At 40.2% G+C, this 22,974-nt stretch overlaps 1 protein-coding gene across 12 annotated transcripts in view; it reads left to right on the top strand.

Moving 5' to 3' along the window:
* LOC144503877 (zinc finger protein Helios-like) overlaps positions 1-22,974 on the top strand; it is a 124,034-nt gene that overhangs the window by 97,494 nt on the left and 3,566 nt on the right. For 7 of the 12 annotated variants that reach the window (XM_078228896.1, XM_078228892.1, XM_078228894.1 and 4 more), the window contains 2 exons: positions 18,505-18,639; positions 22,549-22,680. In XM_078228896.1, coding sequence (XP_078085022.1) covers positions 18,505-18,639; positions 22,549-22,680 — 267 coding nt within the window. The remainder of the gene's footprint in view (positions 1-18,504; positions 18,640-22,548; positions 22,681-22,974) is intronic. The other 5 variants (XM_078228897.1, XM_078228893.1, XM_078228902.1 and 2 more) reach the window with 2 other exon arrangements.

Genomic DNA, 22,974 nt, shown 5'->3' with positions numbered 1-22,974 from the left:
CCCTGTTGCTTTTAGTGACTTTGGCGGCTGTCCTCTAGAGAGCTGAGATCTGGAAGGCCCCGGCTTCCTTTTGCTGTCCTCCTGTGGGCCAACTGCTCCCTATGTGGTGACAGAGGATGAGGTTGAAGGGATCGTCGGCAAAGTGGATTTGGAAGGTCAGGACAATCTCTGATGCCTGAGTGGATGACCCAAAGGTGTTCAGCCTCCGCTCCTCCTCACTTAGGGTGTCTAAAGGCCCAGATCTGACAACCTGAGGGGATGGGGCACCTGGAGTGAGGTTGAGATGCTCCATTCCTTCTACCATGTCAACTGCAACAGCTGCTCCATGTCTACCATGGTGGAGTGCTGGCCTGCGCATATCTCTGGCAGGATCTGCTGGACCATCATAGATTCTGCCAGCCTCCCCATGGAGGCCTCAATGCAAGCCCAGGTCGGCACCACTTCATCAGAGAGCAGGCGGACGAACCCCTTTGATTGGCATGCCACTCTGTTGAGGGCCTCCCAACACCTTTGCCTGATGTTCCCCTGCCTCCTGCTGACTCTCTTCCATGAGCTGGAAGGCTGATTCGAGAGACCTGTCATCAGACTCTGACCTCGCAGATGCCTCTTCCCCAGCAGTCCTCCGAGTGTCAATGAACTCAGCTGACTGTATCTCCTCCTGCTGCAGACATGTGCCCATGCAGTGACCATCAGAGTGTGAAACCCATATTTACTTCCTAATACCCACTGAGTTATGGGTTTCTGGGCTGGTGGAGGGTGCAGATGGCTGGCCTGACCCCTATGCAGGTGCACATCTCTCTTCTTGTCCAATTTCCTTGTTGCTGTCCAGGCTAGGGCTTCTGCTAAAGCTTGACAGGGAATCCTCAGCCTTGGGCCTTGGCCTCTTCATGGTGGCACTTATAACTGAGAGAGGAGAGAGCAAGTGAAAGCATGAGCAGCCTCTAACATGGAGGCACACTCAACCCTCAGGTTTCTAAACCATGGATAGATCCTTACTCAGTGGAGGTCTAAGTCCAAGACCCATTTCCAATTGCCCTGCCCCACTCCTTGCCTGCCAACTGAGCTGTCCTGTTTTCAAATTCCTAAGTGACCTCAGATGTGAATGCCCCATCCCATCTTCTCCCCTTCTTGACAGTTGTGCCTAGCAGATAAGGTGGATTTGAGGGAAATTGTGTGTTATATCTATTTGTACATTGCAGTTTGATGTTCAGTTCCATACTTCCACTTTTAAGATAGCCCACTGTTGTGTGGCATGGCATTACTGCTCTGCAAGTTGTCCATAAGAGTTGCGGGTGTGCTCCCTCCAGAGTTCTGAGCCCATCCACATGCAAGGAGAAGGTTCAGGGAGGCATCTAATTTGTGGAGGTATCTGATGCCTTCTACGCCTCACCTCATTCTCTCTTCACCCCTGTTCCATACAGCATTATAGCAATAGTCTCTGTATGTGGAAGGGTTCAGGAGGCACAGTGGTCACTCCATCATAATGTATATGCTCTGTAGTGGAACTCTGTGGCACAACTATGCCATTGCCACTGAGGTCCATGTACCCTGATATTTATTAGTCTTGCTGTGGTTAGTGCAGGCAGCTGTAGCTTTACTTGCCCTTGCTGAGTGAATGAGGCCATTCATCTTTTTCTGGCATTGTATGGCTGATCGGCTCAGGACAATCTGGGTGCTTACAGCATTGGTCGCATGTAGGGTTTGTTTCCCTGCTCAGCTTTCTCCTGACTTCGACAGGGTCCAGGAGGATGAGCAGGGAGACATCACTGAACTTCAGTGATGGACCTTCACCTCCCCTTTTACATATCTCCATAGCTTGGGCTATGTTGGTTGCATTAACATGAGGATGCCCAGGCATATTGTAAATATGATGCCCAGATGTAATGGCAGGGTGCACGACATTCAGCCCTCCCAGTAATGCAACATGTCAGGAAACCCTGACTGCATAATTAATGACACCAGGGCCACAAGATACCACAAATTTCACATTGGCTTCCGCAGTGGGAAATATTTTCCATATTATGCCCATTGTTTTCACAGGTCACAATATATAAAAAGATAAAACATGACTATGGACTAAATGGAAAAGCACAAACTCCTTGCTGTCACATGTCCCATGTTTGCAGATATTAGTCCAGACACATGCCACATGCCAACAATGATGAGATTCGGTCATGAGCAACCAATGCGAATGTTAGAAAACAACACAAACAGAACAGCCATGTCTTCTCCATAGGCAAATGAGATTTTTCGAAAAGGAAATATACCAATTTTTTAAATTTGTAATTTTGAACCTTATTATCCCCTTAATATAGAAGTATCTGAAGACTTTTTTTCTTCTCAGCCCAGTTAGGTGCATACCATAGAATATCATGAACCACATGTGGGGCTCATCCCAAGGCCGGAACTTCCCGCCTGAGGTCAGCGGACCTTTGCATGGTCTGTCCCCACCCGCTACAATTCCTGTGGCAGGCAGGACGGGAAAATTCCACCCGTGGAGTTGAAATGAATGGTTCCATCAATTTCATGGAGTCGAGCTGTGGGTACTAATAGCTCTTGATTATTTGGCTGTTAATATACAACACAGTCCTTTGCACTCCTGCAAACTCAAATTCAAACAGGACACACCAGGGAGCAATAAATTCAAATACAAATAGAAACTGAGTTGCCTGAGCTTTGGAGCTGCATTACTAGTACATTTGGCTGCATATGGCCCATGAACTTCTAAACCTCTGTTCATGGGGACTTTGCTTGCTTGATTGTTCCAGTTTTAGAAATATTCAATTTCATTAAGTGGAAAAATGTGTCTTTCATCTGCTTTTTAAAAATTTAGTGAAAATGCTTTAGCCATCATTTTGTTATGCACTAACAGCACAGGAAGTAGTTGCCATACTTGCAGAATGTGTGTGCTATACATAAAACCTTTAATATGTTGCAAATATACATATATTCACCCTAATCAGACCAAGTATCCTGTAAGTGTGTCATTTATGTAAATGTTCAATACATTTATTATTGTTAAGTGCAGATAATGTTATTCTGGATGTAAATAACCATTTTCTCCTTGAGTGTTCTACATTGACTTCCCATCTCCCAATGAATTTAATTTTAAATGTTCTACAAATATCCACATGAGCTTGCCCACCTAACCAACACCCCCCCCCCCCCTCCCCCCTTCCCTTCCCTTCCCTGTGGCTCTGGATTGCAGTTCATTTTCTGTAAGCCCACTCATAACTCTTCCGAACTTTCTCTCTAAACTCCTCCATCTCTCCATTTTCCATTCCACCATTAATGATACTCTTTGCAAAACACCTCTTTCTGACCACACTTTTGACTACCTCACCTAACCCCACCTTTTGTCCGCAATAAAGCCCTGTGGGGGTATTTTTAGATTGCCCACAGAAATGCAGTTTGCCGGATCCTTTGTGCCTTAAAAGAGCAGTTGAGTAGCCAAATCGAGTAAAGCACTCCATTGAGGTTATAAAGGAAATGCTACAGCAGTGAGATACATTTTTTTTCGCACAGTGCCTCATTTCCTTCAATAGTGAAGACCTTGTGGCTTGTTTTATTTATTGTTTTTGCTGCTCTGTTTTTAAAATTACATGCCTGAATGGTATAAAAAGTTAGCTGAGATATGACTGTAAACTGACTGTGGAGAAAAAAAACACAAATAATAGAGATAGAACAAAAAGAGTGGTGAATTGAAACTGTTTGCATCCTGTCCACTAGGTAGCAACTATCTTCAGAACTTTGTCATTATCAACTTAGTTAACAAGGACAAGTGCACAAGGAAACAGAAGAATGCAACCTGCTTGGTTCTTTAACAACTTATTTTAAGTTATAACTGCAGCAATCTATAAGCTATGGTTTCTTGTATTATCACTCATCAGCTAATTCATAGTGAAAGGTTGAGCCCAGATAATTGGATTTCCCTCTTAGCTTGATCAACGCATTCCCTTGGAGTGAGCAGCCAATTGACAGGTTAGGAACAGCTGTCACAAAACTAGTCTAATTTTGTGTTTTATTGGAACACCTTGCACAGAAGGTCCCATCAATCTTTGCCATATTGAATTTGTTGAAGGATATTGATGAATTTGTTCAATTTTCAGATGGTTTCTGGTATTGGAATATGATCTATCAGATAGGATTGTTTGCACAGGATTATAGTCATGTGGATTGTGAAATGTGTGACCTGACTTTGTTTTCCAATAATAGGTAAGTAAAAATGATTTAACTGTGATCAGTGGAATAAACAATAGTTGTTTCAATCAAATCTAATCATTATTGGACAACAGATGCCTATGCAATTCTGCACATATGTTACCCTAAGCTCACATGTGTGGCATTTCTTCTCCTTTTAAGCTGATTTTTTTCCTGTTGAGAAAGCACTTTGAAAACTTAGGTCGGAATTTTACAGCCCTTCATGCTGGTGGGATTTTCCAATCCTGATGTGAACAATTATTTCAATGGCTTGCTGACCCTGCCGCAGCGAAACCCATGGCAAGGAGCTGGAAAATTCTAGCCTTAAAATGGAAAAGAATGCAATTTGGCCCATTGTGACTGTGTTGGCTCTTTGAAAGGACAGTTGTGCTTAGTCCTACATGCCCACTTTGTGTCCATTATCTTGTAAGTTCTTCATCAATTACTTGTCCAGCTCCACTCTAAAATTATTTATATAGTCAGCTTTCACCACCTTTTTTGGGTAGAGCATTCCAGATCAAAGAATGTTTCTCCTCTATTCTATTAGAACCTTACAGCATCTTAAAAACCATTATTTATGTTACCTTTTAAGCTTCTCTGTTATGAGGAGAACAATCCTAACTTTAGGGATGAGTGCATCTTTGTCCTATCTGACAAATAAAAGAGCTTGTATACCATGGGGCCACACTTTACTCATTGTTAGATCATCTTTTGAAATCTAATCAGAGCTTGTGTCTGATAATGGAAATCTAGTTTTTAGTTTATTATTTATTAGTCACAATTAGGCTTACATTAACATTGCAATGAAGTTATTGTGAAAATCCCTTAGTCGCTACACTCCGGCGCCTGTTCAGGTACACTGAGGGAGAATTTAGCATGGCTAATGCACCTAACCAGCACGTCTAAATGCATAGATTGAATTTCCTCTACTTCCCAACACTCATACACTTATGCATAAATAAAACTTATTATTTCCCAGGTGACAACATGCTCCCAGCCATATGCTAGGTTGTTCTTCAGAGTAGTTTGTAATGCTGCCCTCCAAAGACTGGCTGTTCAATTTTTCTCTCTGGTTAATACAGCATATTGGTCTTCCTGCACAGCATCTTTGCGGCACTTCAGTGATCATTATTATAATGGAGATTTATTATCCAGTGTTTCCATCAAGTTTTAACAAGTGAAAGCATAACCCGATGCTGGGTAAAATCTAATTTATCTGCCCCAGAAACATGATCCATCTGAGCTTTGAGAATATTTTCACTTTCCCTGCTCACTTTCCATTTGAGTTCTTTGAATAGGATTAGCAATTTAAAAAAAGATAACTTGCATATTGTACGTACACCCTTCCATTACCTCAGAACATCCCAAAGCACTTTAACAGCACCAGTGGGGGGCCTATGAAAGTTGTAACCCCCTCCACCTCTTAGTTTACTACCAGCCTGAGCAAAGCTGCTGAGCTTCATATTTGGTGCTGAGCTCCACAGGACTAATTACAGCGGTGTGGGAAGAGACCTTTGGGCAGTTGCCAGGTGCCTCGCCATCCACGCATAAAATTTTGGCAGGGTAGGTAGAAAGCATAGGAACAGCACCCATAGCATTGCACCCAGTTTTACTACCCCCTGCCTGTCTGCTGTCCTACCCCTGGGGAGAGCATAAAATTCAGCCCATGGTGGAAGTCTGATTGTTTCTTTAATGACACAATCAGGTAAATCTTCATAGGTTATTTCTTTGAGCTAAAATAAATAAAATATTTATATAACTTATTGATGAATCACTTATGGATTTGCAATCAGGCCTTAAAGTGACTGCTGGGTCAGAAGAAGCAAAGTACAGTTGATATTTTTTTCTTGTGATTAAGTTGATTCGGTGTGGAGGAAGGGATGTAATTAATGACTTAGCTGATTTTTGAACATATATGCAACAATATGTACCTACAAATTACTCTCCCTTTTGAACAGACACACTGACAAAATAAGCCAGTTGTTAAGGTAGAGTACTGTGGAATCTGTGGGCAGATCCTGAGTTGAATAAAGAAAGGGGTTGCATCCCAATAGCTGAAGGTTGTTATAAATACACTGTAACTTCTCCAGGCTGAAAATATATTGTTTAGAAACACAAGTTTATCAGAAACCTTTTGATCAGACCTAAGCTTTCCCTTGGTGTCAGTGGAATCATTATAGTACAGTATTTTGGGAGCAGAGATATGAATGGATAAGTAAACCAATTTTTATTACTGCTTGATAATGTTTTATCACTGTTTTATGTTTCAGCTAAATATTTATATCTATGGTGTTTTCCAGTTCACGCACTTGTAGATAGGCATTCTGACGTAATTCTATAACCCAGAAAATTCCAAAATTCAGGAATGACTTGGTCTCAAGCATTACAATGTATTACATAACATTTCCTAAATTACAACAGTGATTACACTTCAAAGTTGACTTTAAAACAACTTGCTATCCTGAGGTTTGAAAGCTATTTGTAAGTACCAGTATCTTTATAATAGCAGTGGATTTGGGGACCAGTTACTAGTGGAGTGACACAGAGATCGATGCTGAAGCTCTCTGCACCCTTTAATAATGATCAGGATGATGGGCTTTGGGAGTTTAAATTAGAAAATTGATAAGTAAAAGAAAGGCATTTCTGTTGCAATACGTGAAATGTGTTAAGCTTAGTGACCACTGCCATGAGGCTACAGTAAAAGTAAATATTGGGATATATTGCGAGGATAATGTAATACAAAACAAAAAGCAATAATTATCCTTTTATAAGACCTTGGTTAGGCCTCATCTAAAATGTGTTAATTTTCATTCCTTCATATGATATAGAGACACTAGAAAAGATTCATATGAGAGCCACAAAATTGATGTCTAATCTTTGCATATGATACACTTAGGGAGCTGTGTTTTTTTATTCTGGAGCAGTGTAGATTTGAGTAAATTTGATTGAAGCATTTAAAATAATGAAAGCATTGGATTTGGTCATGTGAATCAACCATTTGAGTTAGATATTGAGTGACTCCCAGGAGACATGAGCATAAATTACATTAACATAGAAATACCTTAAAGTTTGAGAGACTTTGAACAAATTGTTGATGCCATTGCAAGCTTTCAAAGGGGAATAGGACAAGTTCCTAATTGAGGCCTTCCATCATAGCATTTGCCTCAACTTTTTACAATTTATATCAATGACTTGGTGAGGGGAGCAAAGGCATGGTCACTAAATTTGCAGATGACACAGAGATAGATATGAAAGTTTGTTATGAAGAGGGCGTAAGGAGGTTGCAGACAGATATAGACAGCTTGAGTGGGCAAAAATGTGAAATTGCTCACTAGGTGTTCTCATGCATGAGCCACAAAAAGTTATATGCAGGCACAGCAATTAATGGAAGGTGAATGAAATGCTATCATTTATTACATGGGACTCAAGCATAAAAGTAAGGATGTTGTACTTCAGTTGTATAGGGCATTGATGAGACCACATCTCAAATACTGTATGCGGTTTTGGTCTCCTTCTTTTGGAAAGGCTATCAATGCATTGGAAGTAGTTCAGAGGAGGTTTACTGATTGATACGTGGAATGATCGGTTGTCTTACAAGGAAAGGTTGGACAGCCTGGACGTGTTTCTGCTGGAGTTTAGAAAATTGAGGGGTGACTTGATTGAAGTATATAAGATCATGAACAATCTCAAAAAGGTGGATGTGGAAAGGATGTTTTAAAATTAGGGGTCTCCCTTATAGGACAGAGATTAAGAGAACTTTTTTCTCTGAGGCTTGTGAGACCGGAACTCTCTGCCTCAGAAAGTGATGGAGGTGAGGATCATTGAATGTTTCTAAGGTGGAGGTAGATAGATTCTTGTTAGGCAAGGGAATCAAAGGTTATTGAGAGTAGATGGGAATGTAGAATCCAAAACACAAACAGATCAGCCATGATCTTATCAAATGGAGGAGCAGGTTCAAGGGGTGAATGGCCTATGTCTGCTCCTATTTCGTATGTATGTATGTTTGTATGTTCGTATATATCAGATAGATGAGGTGTTGGGTATAGTATCTCCTGCTCTCTGTGATTCTCTGCAATGTGTTTCATCACCTTTGGGAGTTAGAGAGGAAATTGCCATATTTCTTTCCCCTGAATTGGCCTCGGGTTTTGCCTCTTCCAGGAGATTATGTGCTTGCTGGTGGATGGGGAGTACAGAGAGTTTGGGTTAAGTTGCAATATAATGTATAGGATGTGTTTGATGGGTGATTTGGTCTTTTGTCCATCTCTTTAATATTTGTGATCACATGATCTTTCAACTTTGACATTTTAAGATTCTAATTAGTCCAGAAGTGATCATGTGATTTTTATGCTGAAGCTATTTATGTGAGCTACCTAATTGTTCTGTACTTAATATGGGGTCAACACTAATAAAGGCAGGCCGCATTGGACTGATGCTCTCCAGATTTCAATTTTCTAGAGTAACCACGTGACTGATGTTCATCGGTATTGAATGCTGTATTGTTATTGATTTGTGGGGGCAGTCTGAGATTATGATTGATCTGTGATATGTGTTGCTCATTAGTTCTTGATAACTTTGTGACAAAAGCAAAGAATGGCAATCTTGGATGATGAAAAAAATCTCTTTATAATTATGTTCCTGGATCATAAATGGAATGTAAATTGGGAGAAAATAATTCAACATTTCTTACAAAATTGTGTCCATGTGTAACACTACTGGATATCAGCTAACCACTATTTTATTCATATTATTATGTTTAAATAATAAAACAATTCCAAAGATATTCCTGCTTTATTATTGCACTGAATGATTTTGTTCCTCTTGATTTGTGATGTAAAATGTTAAAGTAACGGGTTACAGACTTCCTTGGTGACTCTGGTGCTGTAGGAGTTAACCTACAAATCATACTACCATTAAGAGCCTTGTCCATTGAATTTTGCTAGTTCATTGATATCTGCAGTAATCCTAAGAGGATGCATATGCCCCACCTGTCTTTTCATATATGCTGTAGTATTGCCAATCTGATACTTTTACCTACTTTCTTGTTATCTGTGTGTCTGTCTCTATGGCTGGAATTTTCCAGCCCCAACGTGATAGGTCCAGCCATGGGAGATTTGACAGCCCAGCCAGAAGTCCATTGACTTGTGGTTGGAGTGGACCATTCTGGCAGTGAGAAAGTCCCACTCTATCCCTGTATATTTTTCCTCTAGATTGTCTTTAGGCGAGATTCTCTGGCTGTTCACTGGTGGCAGGATTCTCTGGTCCTGTCGCCAGCACACCCCTGCCCACAGCATGAGGTAGCTACAGTGGAAAATCCCTTGACAGCAGTGGGACCAGAGAATCCGCCACCTCTTGTCCCAAGAAACATGCAGCTGGGAGACGAGAGAATCCCACTCCAAATTTTTGCTGTATCTATATTACTAATCATTTGTTTGTAACAAATAGCCATTCCCTGGTTTTGGGAAATAGAAACCATTGGTTTAACATTGGTTAAAATAAAAGTAACCATAAGTTTGAATGTAGATGAGGGAATCATAGGTAGGACCCAATGACTTTGTACGTCCACAGTGAAGTTTATGATGACCATTAGAAAACTTCCAGGCTGTTCTTCTCTAACACTGCTTCTTTCTCATTTTTCCATGGGCACATGTTGTGCAAAAGCTTCTTACAGTTTGGTAATTGTCAGTAAACAACTAACATTATTATGGTGTGAATCCAGGATGGTGTGTAGAGCACCCTAAGGAGCAAGGGTGCTGTGGTCCATATTGGCACAAACTCCGAAGAGAAAGAAGGATGTGGTCCTGCAGTCTGAATTTAGGGAGCTATTTCAAATAAAGCAGACAAGCTAAGGGCACAGATGGAAACTTGACAGTATGATATCATAGCGATTACAGAAACATGGCTTATAGTCCAAAGATATGCGGGTTAGGTGGATTGGCCATGCTAAATCGCCCCTTAGTGTCAAGGGGACTAGCTAGGGTAAATGCATGGGGTTATAGGGACAGGGCCAGGTGGGACTATTGTCGGTGCAACTCGATGGGCCGAATGGCCTCCTTCTGCACTGTAGGATTTTATGATTCTATTTGGAGGGACAGGAAAAGCAGCTCAGTGTTGCTGGTTACAGGGTTTTCAGATGAGATGGAGGAGGAGGATAGAAAGGGTGGGTGGCAATTCTGGTCAAATAAATAATTGCAGCATGGGGAGGGATTGAATGTTAGAAAGATCATCAAATGAGGCCATATGGATTACGCGAAGGAACAAAAGAGGGGCAGTCACACTAATGGGGGTGTACTATATACCCCAAGTCCCAGAGGGAAATAGAAGAGCAAATAAGTAGGCAAATCTCAGAGGTGCAAATACAACATGCCAGTAATAGTAGGGGATATTAACTGGGATAGTTTTATTGTGAAAAGAATGGAGGGAACAGAATTCTTGAGGTGAATTCAGGAGAACTTTGTTGGCTAGTACGTGGTGTCCAACAAGAGAGAGTATGGTTTGAAATTAGTTTTAGGGAATGAAGCTAGCCAGGTGGAAGGAGTGGCATTTGGGAGAGCATTTTGGTGGAAGTGATCATAATTTAGTTAGTTTTAACATATTAATGGAAAAGGACAAAGATAGAACAGGAGTTAAAAGTTCAAAATTGAATACAGCCAACTTTACTAAGCTGAGGATTGATTTAGCAAAAGTGGACAAGAAACAGCTACTTGAAGGTAAATCAATGTTAAAGCAGCGGGAGACATTCTAAGGGGTTCAGAGAAAACATGTCCCCATAAAGAAAAAGAATGGGACAGCCAATTCTAGAGCCCCTTGGCTGTCAGGGAACATACAAAGTAAGATAAAACAGAAAAGGAAATCTTACTTCAGACACCGAGAATTCAGTACACAGAAAGCCAAGTGGAAAATAAAAAATGCAAGGGTGAAGTCAAAAAGGAAATTGGGAAAGCAAAGAGGGCATGAATGAATGTTGGTGAGTAAAATCAAAGAGAAGTCAAAGATGCTTTATCAATACATTAAGAGTAAGAGGATAACTAAGGAAAGACAAAAAGGGTAACCTATGGCTGGGATTTTCTGGCCACCACCACAGCGGATGGAGCCATTGGCAGGATCTTCCAACCCCACTGAAGTCGAAAGGTTTTTGTGTGGCTCTGCCGCCCTGCTGCCAGAGAATCCACCGCAAGGGGCTGACTTTGATGAACATAGAACATAGAACAGTACAGCACAGAACAGGCCCTTCGGCCCACGATGTTGTGCTGAGCTTTATCTGAAACCAAGATCAAACTATCCCACTCCCTATCATCCTGGTGTGCTCCATGTGCCTATCCAATAACCGCTTAAATGTTCCTAAAGTGTCTGACTCCACTATCACTGCAGGCAGTCCATTCCACACCCCAACCACTCTCTGCATAAAGAACCTACCTCTGATATCCTTCCTATATCTCCCACCATGAACCCTATAGTTATGACCCCTTGTAATAGCTCCATCCACCCGAGGAAATAGTCTTTGAACGTTCTCTCTATCTATCCCCTTCATCATTTTATAAACCTCTATTAAGTCTCCCCTCAGCCTCCTCCGCTCCAGAGAGAACAGCCCTAGCTCCCTCAACCTTTCCTCATAAGACCTACCCTCCAAACCAGGCAGCATCCTGGTAAATCTCCTCTGCACTCTTTCCAGCGCTTCCACATCCTTCTTATAGTGAGGTGACCAGAACTGCACACAATATTCCAAATGTGGTCTCACCAAGGTCCCGTACAGTTGCAGCACAACCCCATGGCTCTTAAACTCCAACCCCCTGTTAATAAAAGCTAACACACTATAGGCCTTCTTCACAGCTCTATCCACTTGAGTGGCAACCTTTAGAGATCTGTGGATATGAACCCCAAGATCTCTCTGTTCCTCCACAGTCTTCAGAACCCTACCTTTGACCCTGTAATCCACATTTAAATTAGTGCTACCAAAATTAATCACCTCACATTTATCAGGGTTAAACTCCATTTGCCATTTTTCAGCCCAGCTTTGCATCCTATCTATGTCTCTTTGCAGCCTCCAACAGCCCTCCACCTCATCCACTACTCCACCAATCTTGGTGTCATCAGCAAATTTACTGATCCACCCTTCAGCCCCCTCCTCTAAGTCATTATTAAAAATCACAAAGAGCAGAGGACCAAGCACTGATCCCTGTGGCACTCCGCTAGCAACCTGCCTCCAGTCCGAAAATTTTCCATCCACCACCACCCTCTGTCTTCGATCAGATAGCCAGTTACCTATCCAATCGGCCAACTTTCCCTCTATCCCACACCTCCTTACTTTCATCATAAGCCGACCATGGGGGACCTTATCAAACGCCTTACTAAAACCCATGTATATGACATCAATTGCCCTACCTTCATCAATACACTTAGTTACCTCCTCAAAAAATTCAATCAAATTTGTGAGGCACGACTTGCCCTTCACGAATCCGTGCTGACTATCCCGGATTAATCCGCATCTTTCTAAATGGTCGAAAATCCCATCCCTAAGGACCTTTTCCATCAATTTACCAACCACCGAAGTAAGACTAACCGGTCTATAATTACCAGGGTCATTTCTATTCCCTTTCTTAAACAGAGGAACAACATTCGCCACTCTCCAGTCCTCTGGCACCATCCCCGTGGACAGTGAGGACCCAAAGATCAAAGCCAAAGGCTCTGCAATCTCATCCCTTGCCTCCCAAAGAATCCTAGGATATATTTCATCAGGCCCAGGGGACTTATCGACCTTCAGTTTATTCAAAACTGCCAGTACATCCTCCCTCCGAACATCTATTTCCTCCAGCCTATTAGCCTGTAACACCTTCTCTTCCTCAAAAACATGGCCCCTATCCTTGGTGAACACTGAAGAAAAGTATTCATTCATCACCTCACCTATCTCTACTGACTCCATACACAAGTTCCCACTACTGTTCTTGACCGGCCCTAACCTCACCCTGGTCATTCTTTTATTCCTCACATAAGGGTAAAAAGCCTTGGGGTTTTCCTTGATCCGACCCGCCAAGGACTTCTCATGTCCCCTCCTAGCTCTCCTCAGCCCCTTTTTCAGCTCATTCCTTGCTAACTTGTAACCCTCAATCGAGCCATCTGAACCTTGTTTCCTCATCCGTACATAAGCTTCCCTCTTCCTTTTCACAAGACATTCCACCTCTTTCGTGAACCATGGTTCCCTCACTCGGCCATTTCCTCCCTGCCTGACAGGGACATACCTATCAAGGACACCCAGTATTTGTTCCTTGAAAAAGTTCCACTTTTCATTAGTGCCTTTCCCCGACAGTTTCTGTTCCCATCTTATGCCCCCTAATTCTTGCCTAATCGCATCATAATTACCTCTCCCCCAATTGTAAACCTTGCCCTGCCGTACGGCCCTATCCCTCTCCATTGCAATAACAAAAGACACCGAATTGTGGTCACTATCTCCAAAGTGCTCTCCCACAACCAAATCTAACACTTGGCCCGGTTCATTTCCCAGTACCAAATCCAATGTGGCCTCACCTCTTGTCGGCCTATCCACATATTGTGTCAGGAAACCCTCCTGCACACACTGCACAAAAACTGCCCCATCCGAACTATTTGACCTACAAAGGTTCCAATCAATATTTGGAAAGTTAAAGTCCCCCATGACAACTACCCTGTGACCCCTACACATATCCATAATCTGCTTAGCAATTTCTTCCTCCACATCTCTATTACTATTTGGGGGCCTATAGTAAACTCCTAACAACGTGACCGCTCCTTTCCTATTTCTAACTTCAGCCCATATTACCTCAGTGTGCAGATCCCCCTCGAAGTGCCTTTCCGCAGCCGTTAAACTATCCTTGATTAACAATGCTACTCCTCCACCTCTTTTACCAGCTTCCCTACACTTACTGAAACATCTATACCCCGGAACGTCCAACAACCATTCCTGTCCTTATTCTACCCACATCTCCGTAATGGCCACAACATCGTAGTCCCAAGTACCAATCCACGCCCCAAGTTCATCTACCTTGTTCCGGATGCTCCTTGCATTGAAGTAGACACACTTCAACCCACCTTCCTGTCTACCGGTACCCACCCTTGACCTTGATACCTTCCCCAATACCTCACCACCCTCAACACTGACTTCTGGACTACAATTCCTTTTCCCACTCCCCTGACAAATTAGTTTAAACCCCCCCTGAAGAGCCGTATCAAATTTCCCTCCCAGGATATTGGTGCCCCTCTGGTTCAGGTGCACCCCGTCCTGTTTGTACAGGTCCCACCTTCCCCAGAATGTGTTCCAATTATCCACGTATCTGAAACCCTCCCTCCTGCACCATCCCTGCAACCACATGTTTAACTGCACTCTCTCCCTGTTCCTCAACTCGCTATCACGTGGCACCAGTAACGTACCAGAGATGACCGCATGTTTTGTCTTGGCTCTCAGCTTCCAGCCCAGCTCCCGAAATTCCTGTTTTAAATCCCCGTCCCTTCTCTTACCTATGTCGTTGGTACCAATGTGTACCATGACTTGTGACTGTTTCCCCTCTCCCTTAAGAATCCAGAAGACACGGTCCGAGACGTCACGGACCCTGGCAGCCGGTAGGCAACATACCATCCTCGAGTCTCTTTTGCTGCCACAGAACCTCCTATCTATCCCTCTAACTAACGAGTCCCCAATAACTATTGCCCTCCCACTCTCCCCCTTACCCTCCCGAGCCATAGAGACGGACACAGTGCTGGAGATCCTCTCACTGCGGCTCACCACTGGTATGTCGTCCCCCTCAACCGTATCCAAAGCGGAATACTTGTTGCTAAGGGGAACGACCACAGGGGATCCCTGCACTGACTGCTTCCTCCCAGCCCCTCTCACCATCACCCATCTATTTTCATTCCTCAGAGTAACTGTATCCCTAAAGCTTCTGTCTATGGCCACCTCTGCATCCCTAATGATCCTAAGTTCATCCAACTCCAGCTCCAGTTCCCTAACACGGTTTTGGAGGAGCTGCAGATGGGTGCACTTCCCACAGGTGTAATCAGCAGGGACACTCATGTCGTCCCTCACCTCAAACATAGAGCAAGAGGAACATAGCACTGCCTGCACACCCATCCCCTCTAGATACCTTGCCAGTACCAGGTAGAAACAGCAAAAATGAATTAAACTCACCCCTGCTCACCCTTTCCCCCGAAGCCCTGTGAGCCAAAGCCCTTACAGCTTTCACTCAGCTTCCCACTCACTCTGCAGCCCACTCCCGACACTGCCCGCTGTATAGAGTGACTTTTATACTAAAAAACACAATCTCCCAGAATCCCCTGCAGCCTACTCCTACTTCCTCAGAGTTTAAACCCTTGAAAAAAGGTACTTGAAAAAAAGGATGAGACCCAAAGAACCTGCGGGTATGAACACCTTGCTCCTTGCGCCATTCGCCGGTGGCAGGGTCTTCTGTAATTTCCAATTGACTGCACCCTATGCTGCTGGAAAGTCCACATGAGGGGTTTGCCATTGGCTGGACCAGAAAATCCTGCCAACGTGAATAGCCGAAGAACTCCGACCATTATCACATTGGTGGATAAATCATTAATTAGAACACAATCTGTTTGTATCAGCAACCTGAGATATATGTAAATAAATGAATACATGAATATAAACTTTACACATGGTCTCAAGACTATGCAGCAAATGAGAACTAAAAATTGGGTGCCTCTGCCTAAACTTCTTTGATAATACAATCTATAATTACAAATTAATATGGTGTGAACGGCATCTTATCAAAACAAAGCTGCCATGTTAACAGTCAGTTTGTATCCTGTCTCACCCAGTTTACAAAATAGAGCTTGAAGATTGTCCCTATAATCGGGCACTGTAGCTACATATTTACGCATTTTAGTTAAGTGTAGGCATAGTACGACATCATAATTTAAAACAAATTGCTTATAATATTCTAAAGTTATTTTATTTCTTACATATATTATTGGTAGTTTTGTTAATATTTACTTTGTAGAACCAGGTTTGACCATTACCTTCTCAACTTAATTGCACCAACTCGAAAGGTAAATTTAATGTATTTTGTTCCTAACATGCAATGTTGCATTAATTACAACACTATTTTGATGCTACTATTTATTTTTGTCTAGTATAATATCCTTTGTATCTGAAGCAAGCATACAATTAAATTTACATTAATTTGTGGCTTTTAATTTTTGTGATATTTAAATTATTTTTGTTCATGTAAGCATTACTCACAACAGTAAATTATTTTTAGTTTTTACATTTACATCGTCCCAGAGCCTTCGTAAATCAGTTATAAAGCACTGAATTGATGTTCTGTAGATCTGCATTTAATCCAGGCTGTTACTATTTGCAGAATTTAACTCTTTTATGTCACATAGGAAATATTAAATAAGTAGGTGTTCATTGATTTGTGAGTTTAGTATCTATTTTGGCGTGTAGGGAAACTTAGTGTTAAACCATTGTTCCAACACTAAAACCAATGAGAAACACACACCCTTAATTTGCAGCAAACTCGATTAAACATGTGCTCCTGAGCTTTTTGATGTCATTAAATACTTATGCTCTTTCAACCATTTTGTTGTAGGTAACCAAAACGTTTCAACAGCACAGCTGGGTAGATTTGGCAGTAAAGCTCCCTTGGATAAGGACCATGCCCAAATGCAAATCCCAATTTTAGCCTAACTATTATTACTGTAACTTTTCAATGTGTTACACTGGTTCTTGCCGATCTAAGTGTAAAAAAGCCTCATGATGAATGATTGGTCTACTTAAAGATAGGGAGGGAGCAAAGCAGCAAGATACATGTCTTGTGCACTTTGCCTGACAAAACAAGGTGGTATTGAGAATGCATGTGCAAACTTTCATTTATTCCAGACTGTCCCAGTTTATGGAAGATTGAATAAATCCAAGTTTATAACATTGTTAACTTCATTATCAAAGTGTATATTTCCACTCTGCTATTGAACTGTCCTGCTGCGCAATAACTAAATGTTGTCATAATCCCATTATATGCCCTAATTTCTTTGCGACAAAATAGCGTTTTTAATGAAGAGATCAATAAAAATATTTCTTTTTTGCAGACTTATTAATAGTTCATGGAAAAGAGTCTGAAATTATTATATTTCCATGAATAACTGATGTTTCAAACTTTTAAATATCAAATAAGAACAAAAAAACTCACTTATTTTGAGAAAATCTTAAATATCACAATCAGCACAAACATGGTAGGAACATTGAGAAAATTGGATTTGTCCTGATGTATTTCTATAATCATACTTTTGTTTCTCACAAGGGCCCATAGCAAGATTTTCAACTTTTTTGCAAGGAAAATGAAAATATTGGTGAAAATTCCAGCATCCTATGCAATAAAAACAGATGCTGACTTATTCAGTTGCCATAAGTTCTCTTAATTATAAAGAGATACTTCAAGGGTTGTTATTGTAATTAAACTTGTATTTTTAAAAACGTTTTCTAATCTTAATAAAAAGTCCAAAATGGCACAAATAAAAATACAATTTGTAATATTCAGTCACCATAAATGTGTAGCCCATTCTCTCAACTGATGAAATGAAGGACGCATCAATGCACTCACTAGTAAAGAAAATAATACAAAATGCTTGTACATAATTTAATCCTAAAAGGTTTAGAAAATGAATAAGAAAACTTTTGTTTTTCATAAAACAATGGAACAGCCTTAAAATGATCTTAACTGCTTTATTGTTTTTTAAAACACAAATATTTAAATTCGCAATACAACAAGACTTTTATAATTTGTTCCTTAAATTGAAACAAAATTTGAAATGCAAAAGGCTTGCATTTTTAACCACTCCAAACTACTTATAGCTTGAAAAAGCTTCTTTAACCCAACCTCCATGCAGTTTCAGGAACAATGAACATGGGTAATGGAACCAGAAAATTCTGCAACTTTTCATTCCCTGAACCCCACCCTGCCAAACAAGACTGCCCCACCCCCAACCACCAACCATGGCATAGTAAGAAGTTAACAGAGGACATACAGGCAAGGTTAATCAGGAAAATACTCAGTGATAACATATAAGACAATGTAATTCTGGTGGCTTTCCCATTCCATGTGCTTTTGTAGTGGTTTCAAAAAAAGATGAGTCAGTAGCAGTCAACTGCTTCTCTACACATTTTGCTGCAGACTATAGGTTAAATGTACGTGTTGCCTTTGGTTCACGCTTTATGAAACTTATGATGCACAGTTTCCTTTTAAACACCTTTACTGCTTATTGAAAATGATTGGTATAAATAATGATGATGTAACTTGAGTACAATTCCTTCCACAGTGGGCAAGCCTCACAAGTGCAACTACTGTGGTAGAAGCTACAAACAGCGCAGTTCACTGGAGGAGCATAAAGAGCGCTGTCACAACTACCAGCAGAATGCCGGCGTGGAGGCTACACAGCCCATGAATCACCAGGGTGGGTGGGATGACGTGAAGGAGTTCCAGTTTGTAGTGACTCCTCAATAGTTTTACCTTGAAGCTCTATCTTTTCTATCTTGATAATATGTACAGTTTTAGATATTACTAAGTATGTTTTCTGTAATACCCAGAATCGCCAGCCAACGCAATTATTTTTATTATCAAAGCTACTACTATTAAAAGGAAATAGTAGAACTGAGGCATCCTGACGTGGGCATAGTGTTACTTCACATACTATATTTTCCTACTACACATAGTGTTATGATTGAATATTAATGTGAAAAAGGTGACGGTATTATCTTTTCAGATTTTCCTATTAGTGCTTTCACACCCAAATATTTCCATGCTGGCAATTATGTTTATCAGACATTTCCATAAGAAATATTCAATTCTAGTAAATGATTGCTGACAGTTACTGTATGCATTCTTCCAAACTGGAGATAAATTCAATATTAGACACATTCAGAGAAAAAGACCAGAGTGTCTCTTTTTATCCTGTTGTCAAAAGCTTGTGTTTACGATAACATACTGAATGCTTTTTTGGATGGTTTCACACTTCCTAAATGGAAAACCTGAAATAAAAAATGCATTAAAAATATGAATCCACAATATGATCAAATTTAATAGCCATTTTAAAACAGCTGTCAATTTTGTTGATCCCAGATTTTCCTCAAATTACTGATTCATTTCGCTAATTACAGTTAAAAAGGTACTCCTTGAGAAATCTTATTTTGTGAAGCAATAAGTAATCAATTTATCAATCACAATTAATAGCCAGTGTCCAAGAAAGCTTAAGAAATGAACAATTATTATCTTTTAGCCCATTTAAATTTAGTTAAACTTGCTTAGAAAACATTTCTGAAAAGTTTTTTTTTTCATTTTGGGGCCTTGCAGTATTTTCATTTAAACCTCTGTTTCAGTCACAAATTCTGTAAAAATTATTGCAATACTTTGCATTTCTTTTAAGAAAATAAATAAGATGATTTACATGAGTGAGAAAGGAACAGAGGTTTAAACTGATAAGTTTAGATAAAGAAAGGTGGGAGAAGGCTCAGGTAGGGCATAAAGATTGACATAGACCAATTTGGCTGAGTGCAACACTCCCTCGATTTTTTTTCAAGTGTTTGGGTGATTTAATTAAGTGAATGGCCGTCCCTTCAATTTTTTTTATGTAGCCAAGCTCTCATGGTAACTTAAATGAGCCAACTATTGCAGAGCCTGTATAATGATTTTGGAGAGCGCCCGGTTTTACAGGAACATTGACTAAGTGACCTGTTTCTGTGTTGTAATTCCTGTGTAATTTGATGTAAAATTTTTAGACTACATACTAGAAACAGCTATGGTCTTATTAAAAACAAAGGGAACATTTTTTTAAAAGCTGATTTAGGGTGCATTTTCAATTTTTAAAAACTTACTCCAGTTTGGGTTTTTTGTTCGCCATTCAGTGCCAGTATAAGTGTAGGGCTCTTGATTGTTCCAGGTACCTCACGTCATAATTTTTTCAATTCATTCAGTAAGCAAGTCTTCCCTACTTCAACCCAAGAAAAATAGTGAGATAAAGCTACTTTAAAGTTAAAGTTTATTTATTAGTGTCACAAATAGGTTTATATTAACACTGCATTGAAGTTACTGAAATCCCCTACTCGCCATACTCCAGCGCCTATTCGGGTACACTGAGGGAGAATTTAGCATGGCTAATGCACCTAAGCAGCACGTCTTTTGGACTGTGGGAGGAAACCGGAGAACCCAAGAAAACCCCACAGACACGTGGAGAATGTGCAGACTCGCACAGACAGTGATCCAAACCGGGAATCAAACCTGGGTCCCTGACGCTGTGAGGCAGCAGTGCTAAGCACTGTGCCATCATCTGCTCTCCCGAGTTGATTGTCCTGATTGCTAGCATGAAGCTAGAGACTAAAGTTTGAAGGGCCATCCCTCCATATTGAGCATAGCTGACCAGGAGTTTCTCCCACTTACTCTTATTATGAAGACCCTGCAGTTGTAAAAATGTATATAGGCTGTTCAGAGAGCGTCTTGAGGAAATGTACTTGACATCAATGTCCTGACCCCAGAATGAAAGTTCAGCCCACTAAGTCTATAATTGGCATTTTCCTCACTAGTTTGGCTTCGATCAGAAACACTGCAAAGAATTACAAGCATTTTATTGTTTTATTTCAGAAAATCCTGATACTATAACTCATAGAGATAATGGACCACTCACCAGAAATATCCTTTTTCACCTTAGTCAGCAAAAGACTAATTAAATGAATAAAACAATCCATTAAAATCTTTTGCTGTTGGCAGTTTGAACTTGGATAGATTGCTCCAATCTGTCCGCCATTACAAAAATTACTGCTGTCATTTCTCAGCCAAACTGTGTGGAGGGGAATGTCCTAAAATATGCAGAACAGACCAGCTGACCCATATTCATCTTCAGTTGGACTGAAAACCTAATGCACAGATCAACGTTTAGATTTGGAGCTATAGGGGTGCCCCCAGTTCTATTTGCCCACTTTTCATGATGAGAAGCTTAATATAGGAATAAAAGGGCAAAATGCATGATAAGTGAGAAAGCAGTTGATATAGCGAGTGTTAACAATAAACCTAACAAATATCTACAATAACCACGTGGCTAGTTGTGTTCCGAATGTATTTATAAGTGAAGCATAAAATAAGTTAAGTTCTCATCTTGCCGTAAAAGTTTTAACTCACTTCCATATGTAACACGTATAATTTGTGTGCCTTTAACTCTTTAACAGAAGAACTCCCATCTTGCACCAACACTAGTGTTATTTCCTATTTTTTTAATGCATTTTTAATTCAATAAAGCAACTGGAATCTCTCTACCATTTTAAGATACTTGCTTTTGTTTTAGAAGCAACAAGTAAAACATGCCAACTAATATCAAACCATTCTAGGTCTCCCTGCACTGGGAAACAAAAATAAAAAAATACAATCTGTAATATAATTATAGCATCCTAATAAAAATGAACTGCTGTTATAACCGGTTTGAAATGACTATCAGAAGAACACTTCATTTCTAATTTGCAGATGTTTCCAGATTTACTCCTTGTTAAGTTCTTCCCTCTTTGGTGCACAATTAATTTCTTTATTTTCTAGTCCATTTTAGTATACTTAATTTGCACCAAGTAATATTAATTATTAATAACATATGATAATCCCTAGTTGATACTTTGCTGAAATGAATATTTTCCTGATTAAACATTAGCAGAATCAATGTGATAATTGTTTGGAACCAGTACAGACATAGAACATGGATTTGGCCTTTTTCCAATCAAGTATTAAATATGTTATCATCTGATAAATCTGATAAAGGAAGCAGGAAAGGTCTTAGACAGCTTTAGGAGGCAGCAATATCCTTTGTCAGTTACAATGCAGAACATAGCTCCAGTTAAATCTGAAAAAATTGTGGATGGGTCTGTCAGAAAATTAAATTTCAGCCAAGAAAACAGTCAACGATAATATCTTTTCATGTCACATGACAAAGGGCATAATTAATCATTTAGTGTTGCCCTACGTTTCCAAATCTTAGTTTACACATAAAATTTCTGTCAAGCTTCAATACGGTTAAGCAGAAAACACCATTTTTACTCTTTACATTGTTTAAAGAACATACATTAATTATTGAAACATTGTGTTGCCAAAACCTTACATTTTCAGTGCTCCTAGAACTTGAATTATTCTGTTTATTTTAAACACAGCCGATCCGATAGACTAGAGATGAAATATTTTGTAAGAATATCACCTGATAAACTAATCTTTAAAAAAACTCTACATTTTATATATTAATTTTATTATACTATGATGTAAAAAGATATTTGAAGATGAAACATTTTGTGGAATGGTGTGTTTATATTTTGAATGCTCTATACTCTATTCTGTGCAGCAGATGAATACAAGGAGCAGGATCCAGTGGCAGACCACATTTCTCTAATGTCATTTGAGAGACCCGCGGTCATAGAGAGGCTATCAAGCAATGTGGGAAAACGTAAAAGCTCCACACCTCAAAAATTTGTTGGTGAGATTTGCCATCTTTCTTTACTATTGGGTATTACATTATTCTTAAGAATCAGCTGCCTTTTCAAAGTTAACCTTTTCAAGAGGATACGTGAAATGGGAACTGAAGAGAGAATACAGAATAGATTGTTCTTGTGCAAATTGTGATTTGATTGGACTGTTTTGTTTGCTGAGTATAAGTATTTTAAAGAAATATTGGCACTTCATTCACGTAATTGGTATTTTTCACTATTAGATAAAAATTATTTAGCTGCTCTATTGTGGCTTTACTGAAAGGTAAGCTGGGATTTGGAAC

The sequence above is a fragment of the Mustelus asterias genome, chromosome 14, assembly GCF_964213995.1.
Source record: "Mustelus asterias chromosome 14, sMusAst1.hap1.1, whole genome shotgun sequence".
NCBI classification, from domain to species: domain Eukaryota; kingdom Metazoa; phylum Chordata; class Chondrichthyes; order Carcharhiniformes; family Triakidae; genus Mustelus; species Mustelus asterias.
Note: the sequence above shows the minus strand (reverse complement) of the source record. Positions and strands in the feature narration are given on the sequence as shown.